Source organism: Centroberyx gerrardi, chromosome 16, assembly GCF_048128805.1.
Source record: "Centroberyx gerrardi isolate f3 chromosome 16, fCenGer3.hap1.cur.20231027, whole genome shotgun sequence".
Classification (NCBI taxonomy): domain Eukaryota; kingdom Metazoa; phylum Chordata; class Actinopteri; order Beryciformes; family Berycidae; genus Centroberyx; species Centroberyx gerrardi.
In genome coordinates, this window is record NC_136012.1 from 17,775,512 (window position 1) to 17,792,110 (window position 16,599).

Sequence of the window (16,599 nt, forward strand, 5' to 3'; positions counted from 1 at the left end):
GTACAATAAGATCAAAACCTACTATTGAGTAGCGTGTCAATGACAAACATTATGCCCCAATAGGAATATTAGAAGAATAAGGATTTTTCATTAAGGTTGTGAAAATGACAAACACTATACCCACACATTGTAGTAGGCAGACTACTGTGGGCTGCTCAAGGTTAGAGTGGGTAGGTGCGATGTGAATTACTCAGTGTTGATGGCACGTGAGCGCTCCGCACAAACACATGAACCCAAAATTTAGCACATGACTAAATGATAAAAGCTACAGTGGATTTCAGAATTATTCCAAATCTTTCTGAGGTATGTGTCCTCTTACATATACTTTTATAAAACGACGCAGGAAAAAAACCAATACTGTCCATCAAATGAACAATAGCCTAAATATATATTTCAAAAACTGAATTTTAGTTAGTAAGTAAAGTAAATTTACAATGGGAATATTCATAGTTCTGTGACACAAAACCCGTTATGTTTATTGTAGTTGTAACATTAAAAACTAATACTGTCAAGAGAGAATGTAGAAATTGTTAAAAACTAATGCTGAAAATTTGCATTTTACGCCATGAACACATACACATTCTTGTCCTACTAGTTCAGCTCACAATGAAGTTATTATCATACCTAAGTAAGTGATCTAGAATTATAAATCAAAGTCACACTATAGAATGCACAGTATTTCATAACCAGATCTACGGGTATTAGAAATCAGTTATGAATACCACAATTCAATAATTCAGTTTCTGTCACATGACCAATTTTAATGAACCTCAGTTTGGTTTTCATAATTTCATAATAGCATGTTAGTAGTCGAGAGGAGTGGGACCAGTTTGTAGCCTATAGGCCTAGTCATAGTATTTCCATGATGTCATGCATTTCCTACCAATATATTGCTTTACACAGCTCATTGGCTGTGGCTGTCATTTGATTATAATCACCTGTTAATTTATTACAATCACCTGTTATTATCCCACAAAGATGGCTGTGTGGTGATGTAACAGAATACTATGAATACCACCAACTAATGTTTCTTTCATCTTGTGGTTTGGCTGTGTTTTGATTGACAGTATGTTAATATCATGTTATTCTTGATGTTTCATGCAAAAAAAACCCATAAAGAGTTGTTTACGGTTATCACAAAACTACTAGTTTGCTAGTATATGAGTGCAACTTCATGTTCATACATGGCCACGCCCACTGAAACACTGCATACATTCCTGTAGTGTGTTGCCTAATGAGGTCAGTTTCAGTCTCCTTTGGCAACAGGTACACACCCCCGATTTGACAGGTGCCTCACCTTCAACTCTTATGTATGCATCTGTTGTAGCCTATGCATACAACACTTAAGCAGCTGTATAAATCTGTTGTATGCATGCACAAAATAAGCATGATTAATGATAATTAGTGTTTAAGGTGTGAGAATTATTAATGTGCCACAACAATATCAAATGATTTGTAATGGAGCCTTCTCTACATCAGTGCTTCATAAGGAAAGGGAGAGATAAGAGCTTTGGTGAAATATCTTTATTTTATTCCATGTGATAGGCCTACACTTGGGTGTTTCATTAACTCTCCTTTTTATACATCAGATAGTAATAGTACATTATTCACACAAACGTTGCTAAACACGAGTAGACAGCATATTTCAAATGGACAGACACAATTCAGAATAGCACAAAGCTGAGTATTCAGTCAGTGACAAGTAATAGAAGAGCTGCTAAGGTTAAGACGGTTGTTCGATGTAATTAAATACTTAACAATTTTTAGTCCTTTTAAAATGTTTACATTTCAAAACAAGCTACAGCAAATGACAGGTGTGTTGTGCTATGGCTAATTAGTTGGCTTGTGTTACACTGTATGTGTGTCTGGAGACGGGTGCAGCCTTTTCCTGTGACTGTAAACCAATCTATTGACTACACACACTGCAAAAAGTCCTTTCTAGCAGTGTGACAAGAAAAACACATTACCAGGCCTAAATGTTGCCTTTAGGTAGTGTCCCAGCAGACACGCAAACAATAAATAAAATAACCAATTTTCAACATGCGTGCCAGTATCTGTAATTTTGGTCAAGCGTACAATGTTATTCATATGTCCGAGTTACAAATAAATAAACACATAAAACCAACAGTCCTACACAGGCGATAGCAATACAGTAAAGGCTACTGCAACTAACTTCTCTGCACTTTTTTACAGCAAGGGTGTTAGTAAGCGTTAGCTGTATCTGAGGACAAACTCTTATCTACCAGCTCTACAAAACAACTAGTGAAGCCATGAACCAGTCAGCAGGCTTCTTTTATACTTTACAATATTGTGGCTTGATTCAGTGCACAACGTTGGTGAACAAACAAGCAAGGCATCTGTGTTCTTATCCATATATAAATCCTGCATGGTGAGCATGCTGCATGTTCCTGCAATAGTGTAATCAATACAACACAAAATATTAATGAGATGGTGGGTACGTCATAGCGACCAAAGTGACATATTTCCATTAGCTTGGAAAACTCAACATTGGCTTTTTTAATTTTGTACTTTAGAAGGCGCATCTAAGAGCAGAAAACCCCTCTTCTCCTCAGACATGTTAGTATGCGTGCAGCTAATTTAACAAAGTTGCAGACAGTTGCTATAGTTTTGATGCTGACATAAATAGTTTCAGGTTAGTAGCCATTCTAATGAATTTCGGGATGGCTTCCCTTTGATGAAAATGCATATCTATTTGCTCATTAGTTGGTTATACGTCCCTTTTGCAGCACCCCACAGGAAGCCTGCTGGAAATAAGGTCTCAAATCATGTAAATTGGTCGACTAACACACTGTGGTATTCTTTGGCTGTTCATGCCTTTAGATGTGTTATGTATAAATAATGTCTAATGTATGGTCCCATAAACCATCTTCAATGAATCCGGCTAATTTGAGCCAAACGTGGCAATAGGACAGTTTGCAGTGAAGTAAATTCACTGGTAGGAACCTGTCCCTACTTCCTCAAAGTAAGCCAAAGTGGGGAAATAATCAGTAACAATGTTTCTTACAGATTACAGAATAGTCGAGTTTTCATAATCCAAACTCTCCATTGGAAATAAAAAAAGCAAAATATTAAGGAACTGAGACCTCAACCTTGCAGAGTCGTTTAAATAATCCCAAGCAATTTTACTTTACAACAATGACAAGAGTGACAGCACTGAGGTTTCCGAACGGTGCAATAACTCAAGAGCAGTTAGCTATGTCAGTCTGCAATCCTATATAATGCCATGCAGTTGGATGAAAATCTGAACATATTTAACCTATTCCTTGTTTTAAATGTTTACTTTTAAACCATTTTTTTCCAGATAATCTGCTTCAATACAGTATAGCACATCCACACGGTTACTCCGAAAAGTCACTGAGTTGAAACGGGAAAAGACAGGTCCTCCATCCCAATGGCAGTGTGCCATGGGTGGAGCGAGTGGCCACTGAGAGACAAGCTGTTGGTGGGGAGGAGGCAGGTTGGGCGGGGTGAGGTGTACTAGCATGAGCAGCTGCTCTCGGTGACAGTCATCTCTGGTTGCTTCTCCAGTTTGATGTCGATCACTGAGAGGACCAAGGTTAAGCAACATCATCTGTGAATTTGCACATTTAACTTTCTTAACTACCTCTCTGGCTGCCATGTCATCAGTGAAGACTCTCTCTTTTCTGCCCAGTAAAGCACCAGGCACTGGCTACTAGGTGGCCAACCCTGAATTTATACCAAGTAAATGTCTTACGTCAAAGTAATAAAGCCACAGCAGTAATAATAGCTTGAGCTCTAAAACATGCCAAATCATTGTAACTTTTAAAAAGGATACTGTCCTCTTTGCTTTTCTCCGGTGTGCTATCCATCCCAGGCAATGCAGCAGCAACACGACGGAACAGCTACGGAGCAAAGTCAGAGGAATTAAACAGTTGAACACATTTGCAAGGAGTCTCACCAAATTATAGACAAATGTGAGAGGCCTAAAGTACAATACTGTCAAATCACAAATGGGCAATTAATCTGATCAAGTGACTACTCCTGGGTAATTTATTAGTTGTTTAACAATAGGCAAATACAAAAAGCAGTTCAAGCAGGGAAATAAAATGGAATATTTATTATTGGTTGAGATAACAGCATGGAAGTGAGGGTTGCCGTGCAAACCTTCCCCTCTGAGGAAATCCATTATATTCATGCAAAACATTTTGAAAGGTGCAGAGGTTTAAGTGAATCAAGACAGAAACTACATAAGCACAAAAGAAACACACAATAGCAGTAAGACTGTGCTAAACACATCAACCGATACTGAAACTTCTAAAAGAGAAGGTTGTGGGGGGGAGGAAAACACAATTGGTATGAATTGAGAGTGCTTGGACAAGTCATGGTGAGCCATGTGAGGAAAAAAAGAGAGGTGATGAGAGTAAACTTGGAGGGCAGAGTTAGCTATACTACCCTGAGAGAGCAGGATCTCTACCTGTTTGACATTGTAGCCAGTCTTTGCGCTGGTTTCAATGAACATGACATTCAGTTCCTTAGCTCTCTGCTCGCCCTCCTCCGTGGTGATCTGTCTGCTCAGGTCAAAGCAGAGGGGGGAGATGGACGAACAGACAGATATGGAAAGAAAGATCGCAAAGAGGACAGGCCGAAAGGAGAGGAAGAGATGGAGAGAAAAACAAAGAGAGCTCAAAACAGATTCTGTTTTTTCTTTGTGAGAAAGAGAGAGAGGTTAGTTTAGTTATAAACGCAGACGGACAGAGAGAAAGACAAAGGGAGAGAGGAGCTGCTGTGCCGAGTAAAGATGAAACAGAAGGAAAACGATTCGAGAGATCACTCACTCAACAACAGCCACACTGATCCATATAATGAATACAGGGAGAGTTGCACACTCTAGACGTCACAAGTGGGCCTCCCTAACCTAACTAAGGGACATCATGACCTGTATTGGAAGCTTCAGGACCATTTGTCAGTATACACCTGCTGTTGCTGGACACCAACCTGTTTGACGTTATAGCCAGCCTTGGCACTGGTCTCTATGTACATCACATTGAGTTCACGAGCTTTCCTCTCTGCAGCCTCAACAGAAACTTGCCTGCCATGGTCCCGGGAGGGAGGGGGGAGGGGAGTGTGGTGGCATAGGGTTGAGGAAAACACAAAAATTCAAAATGACATGGAGAGACAGACCAGGAAAGGGAAACAAAACAAAAGCAAAAAAAAAGAAATCTACAGAAATCTGATCAAATCATAAGAAATCAAAATTAAGGAATTAAAATTACTATTAAAAAATGCTGGAATATGCAAAATACCAAGGGATGATAAAGTCAAAACTGGATGAGATGCCAAATACACTGAAGGGAAGAAAAATGGGATTCCAGGCTTTGGCAGAGTTCATACAGATAATACAACTTATTGCCTAATTCCAGTTCTTACTAATTCAATTTCAACATTACAGTCTACATTATTCTTGGTACAAAACATCATCAACAAACCATTCAAACGTCTCACACAACCATGTACCTTTTATCCGCCAAGTCTGTTTTGTTCCCAACAAGCATGATGATGACGTCACTTCCTCTCTCTGTTCTGACATCATCAATCCACTTTGAGGTTTGCTGGAATGAATTTAGATCTGAGGATGAGAAAACACAAAATTACTGCATACATCAGCCGCATGTGGCCCTGACAGACAAAAATGTTGTTCTGGTTAAAAGTAAAAGTGTGCACAAGCAGCCCGTTATTCTTCATTAAAAAAGGTACCTTATGTCAGAAAAGCTGATACAGTAGTTCTGTTAGTAAGCAAAAGTATTCAGTAGGAGAAGCTTGAAGAAGGAAAGAAGAGTTACAGAATTTCTATGTCGCTAGCCTGGTGAATCTTGGCAAAAATAAAAAGGGAGCACACTATGCCAAGATACTGTAGCTTCCTTCCCACGGCTCTACTTCCCTACAGAATGGTTAGAGTACAGCCCTGACTCACTGGTGATGTCATAAACTACCACAGCAATGGTGGAGTCACGGATGTAGCTGGGAATTAGGCTACGGAAACGCTCCTGTCCAGCAGTGTCCCACAGCTGGAGCCGGACCTGAGGAGTGGAACGGGGGGGAGAAGAGAAAGAAAAAAAAAGAGGGGAAAGACAGAAAAGAGAAAAATGGAGAACAGGAAAGACATAAAGGAACTGCAAGCCAAGCAGCAGAGATGAAAATGGCCTTTTTCACGGAGGAATAGGGAAAATCATTCAAATGCAGTATAGGGTCAGAGAGGACCAGCTTGTGAGTGACGTTCCTCTGACAAGACATGCACAAGGAGCCCCTGCTGAAACGTTATTTAGGTTGTTATGGCGGTTCTCTGCCCATAAGGCGACATCTGAAGGCATTTTCCTTTATTCCTGACATCAGCCCCATTTGTAACAGCATTTAAGAAGCATAAACCCCTCTGGACACTGAACTTCAGAGCTCCATCAAAACTTCAACTGGAGAAATGCTTCAATGTATCTAAAGCAGACGATGCTCTCATTATGCTGTCCAGTGGGGTTGCCAGGCTGGTAAATGCTCTTTTTCTGCCCTTCCGCATACTAAGGGAAGGACAAGGAGGCGAGGCAAGGCCATGATACCTACTGGCTATGTCATAAACCACCACAGCAGCGGCTGAGTCGCGGATGTAACTGGGGATGAGGCTGCGGAAACGTTCCTGTCCGGCTGTATCCCAGAGCTGCAGCCGAATCTGTGGCCAACCGTGCAAAGAACGTGGGAATGGGTGGATTTCATGACCCAGCAAAAGGATGGAAGGAAAAAAAACTTGAAATGATGATAGAACTAAAACCACGTCATAGGTCTAACAAAATGAATGGTAAAATGAGGTAACAACACAACGTGAAATGGTGAAAGGATAGCCTAATAATCGGTGGTTCCTACATAAAAAGCAGACTAAATGCATGCTTTAAGTGTCCTTAAGAGTTAACACTAAGGCAATGGGAATGATCAAAATCACAGTGAAAATGACAGAGCTTACCGTACGATCTTCTAGGTACATGGTTTTCGACAAAAAGTCGATGCCAATTGTTGCCTGTGAGACAATTATTGCATTAAAGCTTAGTCATCTGCACAATAATGGATACTGCATGACTCAACAGGGAAAGGTGTTCTAGGAAACTGCTCACACTATATTCGTTATAGGGACATATTTCAAAACACACTTGTAGTCAGTGTGTAAGAGCAGGTATAAATCATACACAGATGGTTATGTCACTAATTCCATATATATACAAATATATGTTGTGAAGACTTGTTAAATTTATATTTACCTGATAGGTGTTGTCGAAACTGTCATACATAAACCTGGTGATAAGCGAGGTCTTTCCAACTGTATAGACAAGGACAGAAACATATAGGCCTACGTTTAGATGTGTCCTGCCACTCAAAGGTAGAACATAACATACATGGCCAAAACTTCATTACTGACATCATGCACTCAGGATGCACCCACAATGATTTGGAAATCTCACAAAAAATCAATATGACTCAGTGACATTGTAATATGGTCATACTGAGTAAAGTGCTATCATCATTGATGCGATGTGGACTACTGAACCCACGCGCTGAGCTGGCAATTAGGGTGGAGCCACAAATCTCGGATTATGGAAATCGACTTTTTACATTTGTCCCGTTATGGGACAATGCCATGGGTAAATTAGAAAAACAATTCTAGAATACAATCACGTCAAATTAACGACAGTGTAAATGCTCTGTGGCTAGCGTTAAATGGCTGAGGCTGGATCAGGCAGATTGGCCTGGACCCACTGGCCGACGTGGCTTTTCAAGAAGCATCTGTGGGTACCAAGCTAGTGAGTTAACAAGCTAACAGCTGACTAACACACAACACAACGCTACATCAACACATTAGGGTGACTTATTTAGCCCCCTAGCCGCATGTATGAGGTCTTGTTTTGGAAACAAAGATTCGTACTAAGCTCTTGGAAATCCCATTAGGGGTAAAATTGGTTAGCATACGTCAATATTATGGCTTGCATATTTTAGCCTAGCACAGCTAATGCTAGTTAGCCAACGTTAGCGGCAGAGTTACGTGGTGAGATGATGCTGATGCATCATACACCATCGGTCAGGGAAAGGACCCTTGTCCCACAGCCTTTATTTAGAAACAATCCAGTATGTAGCTTAATTAGTTGTTCTCACTGTTTGCTTTGATAGCAAACAGCTGGTCAAACTGGTAAGTACTAATGTTGGCCTTTTAAACGAGCAGTGAGGTGTTTGGCTAGCTCAGCGGGGTAACGTTAGCTAGCTAGATAATGACATCATCACAAGTGACAAAACTCGTCCGAACCATCACCTTTCTCTCGGCCCACTTCGACAGTTAACTAAAAACGTCTCGCCCTGTATCAGCACCGGCTGATGATGCCCAGTCGGTACCCCGCTAGCCAGTAGCAGGCTAGCTCAGACCAGTAGCAAGCTAACGGTTAGCTCACACCAAATTAACACACGGCTCAAATACATCGTCCCCAACTTACCACTTTGCTCGCCTAAGAAGACGAGTTTGAACTTTCGTAGAGGGTTGCCAAACTCTCCACCGCCGGTCGTGGTTGACATTTTATCAAAAGATAAACAACAGCTAGCTGATTTAGCTAATGATGTCTAGACCGTAGAGGAGCAAATAGTGTATCTTGCACTAGCTACCACTATTGTTGCCTTGAGCTTACGGAAGTGAAATAGCGCAACCAAGCGGTTAACAGCAAACATAAATTACAAAGATAAATCACCCTAGTATAGAGCTTCATTTGTGTCCGTATTGCAATATTTCAATTTCGCTTAGTTCGCAGATTAGTTGTGCTAGGCCGAGCACAACTGATCTGCAGGAATTTTTCAAAGTATGTGGCTATAACCACGGGTATAAAGAGTAACAATAACTGGAATATTTACTCAAGTACAAATACTGTAGGGTACACTTAAACCAGAGTAGGGAGTGCTCGTTTACAAAATAATTCAATAAACGAGACTCACTAAACAGTAATTTGTAAGCCTACTTTTCATTATGTGCAACAGTCAGTGTGTTTATGTTATTCAGGTTTGTTCCCATTCCTCTGATGTGAATATGGAATATGCTGCACATTTGTGTGTTGTGTGCAGTGTGGCACAAAATGTGTGTACACATATGTGCTCATAAGACGTATTCTAGCTGTGCTTTACATGTCTAAAAGTATTAAACTGTGTGTCACTCTTAAGGGAGACAGGAAAATTAACAGGTTTTTACCATAAACTTTCATTGGGGAATACATGGAGTTCAGTGGGATTTGCTTACTCCATTCACTCTGACGAGTTGCTTTAGCCAATACTGCCACATCTGTCATAGATGTGGCAGTATTGGCTAAAGCAACTCGTTGTGTTGTGAAGATGATAGAAGATGTGATTGATGATTGGCAATACATCCTGTTTGCATGACATTAAATTTCATTTAGGCTATGGCTATTATTAGGATATTTACATGATAAAATCACTTGCATGATTTTTTTTTATTTCAATACTATTAACTTTGACAGGTGTAGTCTGTGCATGAGACTACACTTCTAAGCCATACAGAAAGGCATCCAAGCTAAGTTTTCCTCATACTAAATTTGTGATTCCTAACACATTAAGTAATTAGTCTGAGAGGGGCTATGTTTACATTATTTTCTCTTTTACAGACTGTAGGGTTATACGGGATATGCCATGTGAAGGCTAATGATGATGATGATGGTTGTCATCCTAATACTATGCTCTTTGTACTATGCTTTTGGAGGTGAATATTGTGATATTTTATATTGCCTGTTTTCATCTTTAGCTGCATGGTTAGGAATTCAGAGCAAGGCATGAGTTCAAATTGATTATATTCCAGATTGAAATATCTACTGCCTCTGACAAAATGATTGCTGACATGAAAGTAAAACTGACTATGAATTTGGCCTATTAAGGAAAAAATATAATAATCTTAAGTGCTATGAATTCCCAAAGTCTGTTCAGCTCTTTTTTTTAATGATATATTCACATTTGTTTTTGAAAATCAGGCTTTTTTTTTTTTTTTTCAAATTGGCATTTTTTGGATGCAGTTTTGAATCTTGAATCTTGAATCTTAAATAGAAAGAGTAAGTGTTGACATAGAAATACTGAGCAAAATAAACAAAGATAAGGGCGTAATTAGGGAACCAATGTGTTTATTTTTTGTGTTGTCTTCACAGATTGACACAGTTAGGGGTTTTCTAGGGTGTTCATCCCGCAGCTGTACATTCAGTCATTTTATCTCATGACCCTAATGACACAGCAATAAAGAAAATGAATATATGAAGCTCTTCAGCTTCTGTATTTATACCACATGCAAAAAAGAACATGTCTACACTCTAAACTATGGGACATTTCCTTTGTAAAAGAAAAAATATAGGACAAATGTTTATTTTATTTCATTGGTATGATGGCAGGCCCCAGTCAGAGAAATGTTGCTCGGAGTTTGGGACTCAGAGCCTCTTTTTCCAGCGATGTAGCTCTGACAATAACGCCTGAGAGAAATGTATAGGTGGAGGAAATAAGAAAATGTTTGTAGTAACTGTAATCATCCTTTGATGATTCTTTTCTTCGTTGGTGGTGATGAGTTCCTTTGTGTTCTCTGTTCTCTGTCAGTGAGTTGATTTTCCTTCTGTGGTCCTCTGATCCCTCCATGGCGAACTCTACTCCAGTTTGATCTCCGATCTAGAGTCAAGAAATGGACAAACAACAACATCAGCTGCTTCTTTGAGTCCAGCGTCAAACCAACATATCTTGTGGAATGTAGGCTACTGCATCAGATTATAGGTATGGCATTGTTAAGCAAAGGCAAGAATAACATTGCTAAAATGCAAATGTTCACTTTTATTAACATAATGCAGCTTTCCTCTTTTTGCAGCATAATATCTAATAGAGTGTAGTAAGTACAGTAATAGCCATTGTAGAGGTTCCCCAAATCTGCATACACCCTACATTAGTACTTAAGGATCTTCCAAACAATTCTTATTGGAGGTGGAGCAACAATGTGACAACAATGTAGCATGAACCTCTACGGTGGCTACATCTGCACAACAACAACTGCACTCATTCAAGGGCCATCATATCACTTATATATTACTTTTACCACACCTCAAGAAAGACCTTTTTATGTAGATACCAGTCTTACAAATACAGCAAATACACTTTGATCATACTGGTTTTTGTGACATGGACAGAAGTAAACTGAATAACACAGTGTTCAAATTTCGTCTATGTTTCATGGAAAGGGAAAGCATCAGCGGTGTGCCACACACATCACAGCCACAGACAGGTTACATTTCAAGAGTGATAGGGATGCCTGTCACACTGTGTGTTATACTTACACTTCTGCTCAGTGTATAGCAATGAGATGCAGCATGGGAGGAGAGAGGACATAACACATCTTAATCAGTTTTGTTACAGAAGATTCAATGCTATATTTTTTGTTGATGTAAAGTGTCATAGGTAGATTTTAAATGGCAGATTTTATACAAAGCAATGCACTCACCTGCAGGTTTTGGGGACATCAGAAGCAGAGGAACCTCTACTGTGACATCACTGAAAATGAAAATAGAATTTTTTCAATAAAAATTATATTATTCTCACATATCAATAACACACTGATAGATGACCAAGCATGCAGGAAATCAATATTTACCTTGATGTTAGGCCACCCAATAGGCTGTGAAAGAGAAAAAATAACAATTACAACAAATTCTTAGTCCACAATTTGACATGAAGAGTAAAAATGTCATGCAAAAGTATTGTCTATTGAATTAGGCCTTACCCTCCGCTGGACACCATCAAATTAACCTTGACTTTGTACGCGACAATGATTCCCTGCATCTCCTTTTCTCCTTGACTCCTGTGAGAGGACAGGAATAGTTTGCTTTAAGACAGAATAAGTGGATGATACAATGCAGGGTTATATCACCAGCACTCAAAGAATAAGAGGATGAAGACCCGTCCTGGGCTCAGTGTAAGCCCATCGGTGTGGGACTTTATGACTGACTTACAGTGTGGTAGACGCTAGGTTGGTGTCCCCGTCTTTTAGCCGTCCATCCACTGCAAGGCCGCGCTTCTCTTTGTTGTTGGTCAGCAGGGGGATTAATTGGAAGCTCTTCTCAAACGTTGAGTTGGCATTTATTGTCTCCCTGGGTATGGCATTGAAGTAGAGGTTGTGACTTTCAACTAAAAATACATTGTTAAGACTACTATAATGCACGTTCGGTTTGTCTAACAGAGATTTGTTGGGGTTAATTCACTTTTCTTTAATCCAAAAAGTACAATTAAAATGCAATTCAGATAACAATGACTAAGTAGCCTAACTTAATTGAATTGAAACTGAAATAAAGACACATTTGTTAGAAAGAAATCCTCACCCAAACTCCTCACTGCAGACAGACTTGGTGTAAGTGTCAGATGAGTAGAGCACTACAGATGTTGACTGCTCAACTAATCAGAAAAAATAAAGCTCTGTCAGAATCATCAGCTAAAATGTATGGTGGTTGGACACACACACACACACACACACGCACACACACACACACACACACACATTTAAATGAATATAACTTTAACCCTTTGTCCCTACCTGATATTTGGATTTTCTTCACAACCTTGGTGGTCTCGTTGTTGACTTTTACTTTAATGGTGATTGGATCGCCATGGTAATAAGTCTAAGAGTGAAAACAATACATTTTGTTGAATCTAGCAGAATTAGCTTAGCAATTAGTATTATTATGTAATGCTAAATGTGCATATTGTGTCGCATACCTCTTTTTCAAGGGAGGCCTCCAAGTGAACTGGTTTGTCAGTCATCATGAATTGCTTGGTGATATCAGCCTTGGGTCCGGCTTTGGTGTTAGATGGTGCAAACTGTATTTTACGAATCATCAGACGACAAGTGTCCCTGAGAGCAGAAAACAACACAAGCAAAGAGAGTCAGGGGAAAGCCCTCTACTGCTCCTTTAGGCTACAGCATGCAAGACTGGACTGGCAATATGGTTTGACTGGGAGCATACATACTTCTTCTCAATGACCTCATCTGCACTGTCGGCATGATTGGCAACGTAGCCTTTCACCTCAAAGTCAACACCACAAGCCTGCGACAGGACAAGAACAAAATAAATGTTTTGTATGTGAAAAGTTTAAAAGTAACTTATGAGCGTTAGAGAAAAGAAACAAGGAAAAGAGACTGTAATAGTACCTTGCCGGCATCGTTTGGCCCAGGCTGCAAGGAGACTGAGCATGGGAGATTTGCTGGCATCTGAAACAGGAGGGAACAAGGCACACAAATGGATACGTTTGAACATGATGATTGTAAAATTAAAGGGCAATGATTTATGGTTGATCTATACAGCATTGCTCTGAAGCAACAGTGAGGGATATATGCTCCCTCACCTGGAAAGAAAAGGGATGTCCTTGCTCTCCAACTTTCTTCAACAGGGCTTCCTGCATTGGAGTGTTGGGTGGGTTTGCACCTGTAGATGGGTAGATTTGCACACGCTGTACCCAGATGTCTCTCCTGAAGGACAGACCAATCACATCCAAGTCTTCGCTGCCATAGCGGAAGGCACAAGCAAGGTAGACAAATACTGCAAAGGCAATGGACACATAGCCTCAAACATTAGTCTGTGTGTTGGGTAAGTTGAATTCAGGTGACACAAGTTTTAACATTTTTTCCCAAAGTAGACAGTGAATGAGATAAAAGTACCTTTTCTGCCATTAAGAGCAGAAGGGTCCACTTTCAGCACCCCATCTACAAATAAGAAGAGAAACAACATCACTAGATTATACAAAGACACACATACATGCGCACACATGAGCATGCACAAACACACATGGAAGTCAGAAGCATCGTGCTACACACCAACTATTTCCACTGAATCCACATTGTCCACAAAGTCTCTCTTCCCCAAGTACAAGGCAATCTGAGGGAGAATAAGAGAAAAGTTTTGGAGTTATTTCTGGCAGTTGCTAGAGCTACAAATTGTACTCCTCCCCATGCCCGAGAAATACCCTATAATGACTATGTTAGAGAGGCCACTTACATTGCCATTGCCACTGGTCTTCTTGAAAACCCTACAGAGAAAGTGAAAAAGAAAAGTCAATGAATTAGACTATTGCCAAGGTCACTAAATGAGACAAACACAAGATACTCAGGACCAATTCCACATATCCAATATAATAACAACAACAATGTCAACAACGATGATAATGATAATATTTATAATATTAATAAACTTAAATTATATAGCACTTTTCAAAACAAAGTACAGTGAGATAAAAAAAGGATTTACAAACAATAGAGTAACATCAATATCATATATACAAGAAAACAGAAAAAATAAAAACATAGGCTACATTTAAAAAAAGCCCAATTGAGATGCCAAAACAATGCAGTCCAATTTTCTCCCTGTCTTATTCAACTGCACTGCATTACAGCGAGCAGTTGTAGCGCCAAGTATGATTCATTATCTTTTTCCAGTCCTGCAGTGGTGTTAGGCCATGATGTCTTACACCTACCACTCTGCTGTCAGTTGTCAGTTCCAATTATAGGATGAACCCCCCCCCCCCACTTCACCCGCTCTGTGACTGTGGATTAGTATTTAGGGTGGCAAGGCACCTGCTGGCACAACTGTCTAATCTGGACATAGCATAGCATTTATGTAATATCAGTATTACATCAGGTAGGCAGGCTGACTTGACTCCTCACATAAGATGTATGAAACACCTACTTATCTCTTCTGAAACTCTGCCATGCAGTGTAGACTGGTTACATTGATTGTTAAATAAGACTTGGTAACTGTGCATTGTTTGCATCAACATCCCAAAATATTGACTGATTAAATTAATATTCCTAATCTTGCCTAATCTTGTGCGCAACCCCTTTGCTCTGTGGATGCATCCTTAGCAAACAAGTAATCCTCTGTGGTGTTTGCCTCTTCCTGGTGAGTGCCCAGAAATCCCTTTAAAACTTTTCCTTTGTCTTCTAAACCTCTCTTGCAAGATCAAATCCACACAATCCGTCTTAATCAGGATTTATCCATATCCTATAAGCCTGAAGTGTTGGAGCAGTGACAGACACTCTACATGCCTCTGCTTAGATGTTAGATTGTAAGGTCATGACACTAGCTGCTGAGCTTCTTTCTGTGTGTTTGTGAATGGATTGTCGCTTTTGATCCCTGCATGCGTCCAATCTCATTTCAATCAAATTAGTTTACCAAAAAACAATTTTGTTAACATAATAGCAGTGCCATATAATATAAAACTAGTACCTCAAATTTACATTCTGTTGCAAGATAATTAAGTGATTGATAACTCATTCAGTTAGTGAGTAATAGGCTTATTACATTTCCTCCTGGAAAGTCAATTATTGCCTTAAACAACTGAATTGAAAAGGCATGGATTTAGCCTCTTATCTGAACCAGTTACCTATGCTACAGTAGCTGCTGAATATATTGGAGGAGCTGAAAGCTTCTATACTCACTTTGACATGTTGGTGGCAAAGTTGCTGATGGTGTCTGCAAATGAAAAAGACAAAAAGACTCAGTTATAAAAACTTGGCTGCCTGCAGTATCATAATATATTAAATTGGCAATGCTATGTCTATTACCCAGGTGCACAGTTTACTGTAAACTGTCATATTACTACATTGTAATTTAGCTTTCAGACAGGGTTTTTTTTGTATAACTGTCTGTTTTACTGCTCTACATGGTTTCCCAGTCCAACAGGGGCTTCAGTGAGAAGAACCACTAATAATCTTCATTAATTAACTCATAACTATTACAGCATAGACCCATCATCAGCCTATAGACAGTCTCCCACTAGAAAGACAAGATTTCAAGTTGTATAATTCATATGGAACAAATAATCCCCAAACTCTTCCTCAAATTTGGCAGAATGAAAAGCATTTCCTCTCAGATAAGACAAATAAACAGATGATGAAGATGAATAAACAAAAAGGGTTGAAATGTGCATCCATGTGACGTAATAACAGTAAAAAAGTAAATAATTGTTCTGTAATGACGGCTTTGTGCAATAATTCAATTCAATTTCAATTCAAGGTGCTTTATTGGCATGAAATACTAAAGTACTTCAATGTCAACAAATTCAAATTCAAATGACAGTAATCAAAACAAATTGGTCGCATGACAGTGACAGTGAACATGATCTGGAGTTATTATCATCATATCATCTGTTGTGGGTCAGCAGGAGAATCATTTCACTTACCTTGTCCTCAGTTCCCTGGATGAGTCTGTTGTGCTCTGTAATCCGTCACAGTTGGCCGTGTGTAGTGTGTGTGAACGGCTGCCTCTCGTGTGCCTTTATACTACGACCTCCTAACCTTGTAGCCCTGCCTTCAGCTTACACAGCCTCTCAAAGAGCGCTGTTTTTAGAGACAATCCCATTAATTCATTAGACCACTGCTGTTTTGGTCCACAACGTGTTTAAATATAAGTACGAGTATGTGACTGGAAAGTAATAAGCCCAGAGAGGTGTGTATTTTAAAAGAGTGGGCGTTGTGGGCTGATTGTTTGGGTTACATATGGAGTGCTAACAACAGGTCTTGTCCCAGTT

The 16,599-nt window shown here is 39.6% G+C and overlaps 2 protein-coding genes across 3 annotated transcripts; both read right to left on the minus strand.

Moving 5' to 3' along the window:
* Positions 1-2,421: 2,421 nt before the first annotated feature.
* On the minus strand, positions 2,422-8,666 carry rab41 (RAB41, member RAS oncogene family). Of its 2 annotated transcripts, none has more exons than XM_071917083.1 (8): positions 8,499-8,666; positions 7,278-7,336; positions 6,986-7,039; positions 5,954-6,059; positions 5,497-5,608; positions 4,978-5,071; positions 3,818-3,884; positions 2,422-3,563 (listed from the first exon to the last, which is right to left on the minus strand). In XM_071917083.1, exons 1-8 carry the CDS (start codon positions 8,575-8,577, stop codon positions 3,499-3,501), a joined length of 636 nt encoding a protein of 211 aa, XP_071773184.1. In that variant the 5' UTR covers positions 8,578-8,666; the 3' UTR covers positions 2,422-3,498. The 2 variants fall into 2 exon arrangements, with proteins under 2 accessions (XP_071773184.1, XP_071773183.1); XM_071917082.1 differs by lacking the exon at positions 5,954-6,059 and adding an exon at positions 6,592-6,697.
* A 1,492-nt stretch (positions 8,667-10,158) lies between these two features.
* On the minus strand, positions 10,159-14,926 carry arr3b (arrestin 3b, retinal (X-arrestin)). The gene is made up of 15 exons (XM_078289026.1): positions 14,906-14,926; positions 14,070-14,138; positions 13,889-13,949; positions 13,733-13,777; positions 13,420-13,613; positions 13,226-13,285; positions 13,045-13,121; positions 12,793-12,928; positions 12,611-12,695; positions 12,399-12,471; positions 12,033-12,170; positions 11,804-11,881; positions 11,675-11,698; positions 11,521-11,574; positions 10,159-10,704 (listed from the first exon to the last, which is right to left on the minus strand). Exons 1-15 carry the CDS (start codon positions 14,924-14,926, stop codon positions 10,683-10,685), a joined length of 1,137 nt encoding a protein of 378 aa, XP_078145152.1. The 3' UTR covers positions 10,159-10,682.
* Between the last annotated feature and the right edge of the window lie 1,673 nt (positions 14,927-16,599).

Coding starts and splice junctions, on each gene's coding strand:
- rab41 (XM_071917083.1), bottom strand. CDS start 8,577: ATGTCAACCACGACCGGCGGTGGAGAGTTTGGCAACCCTCTACGAAAG. Junction 5,609..5,953: donor GGTAGTTTATGACATCACCA/GTGAGTCAGGGC, acceptor TCTCATCCTCAG/ATCTAAATTCATTCCAGCAA. Junction 3,885..4,977: donor CTGGCTATAACGTCAAACAG/GTTGGTGTCCAG, acceptor TTTGCTCCGTAG/CTGTTCCGTCGTGTTGCTGC.
- arr3b (XM_078289026.1), bottom strand. CDS start 14,926: ATGCATCCACAGAGCAAAGGG. Junction 13,122..13,225: donor GGCCAAACGATGCCGGCAAG/GTACTATTACAG, acceptor GTCCTGTCGCAG/GCTTGTGGTGTTGACTTTGA. Junction 12,696..12,792: donor AGGCCTCCCTTGAAAAAGAG/GTATGCGACACA, acceptor TTTCACTCTTAG/ACTTATTACCATGGCGATCC.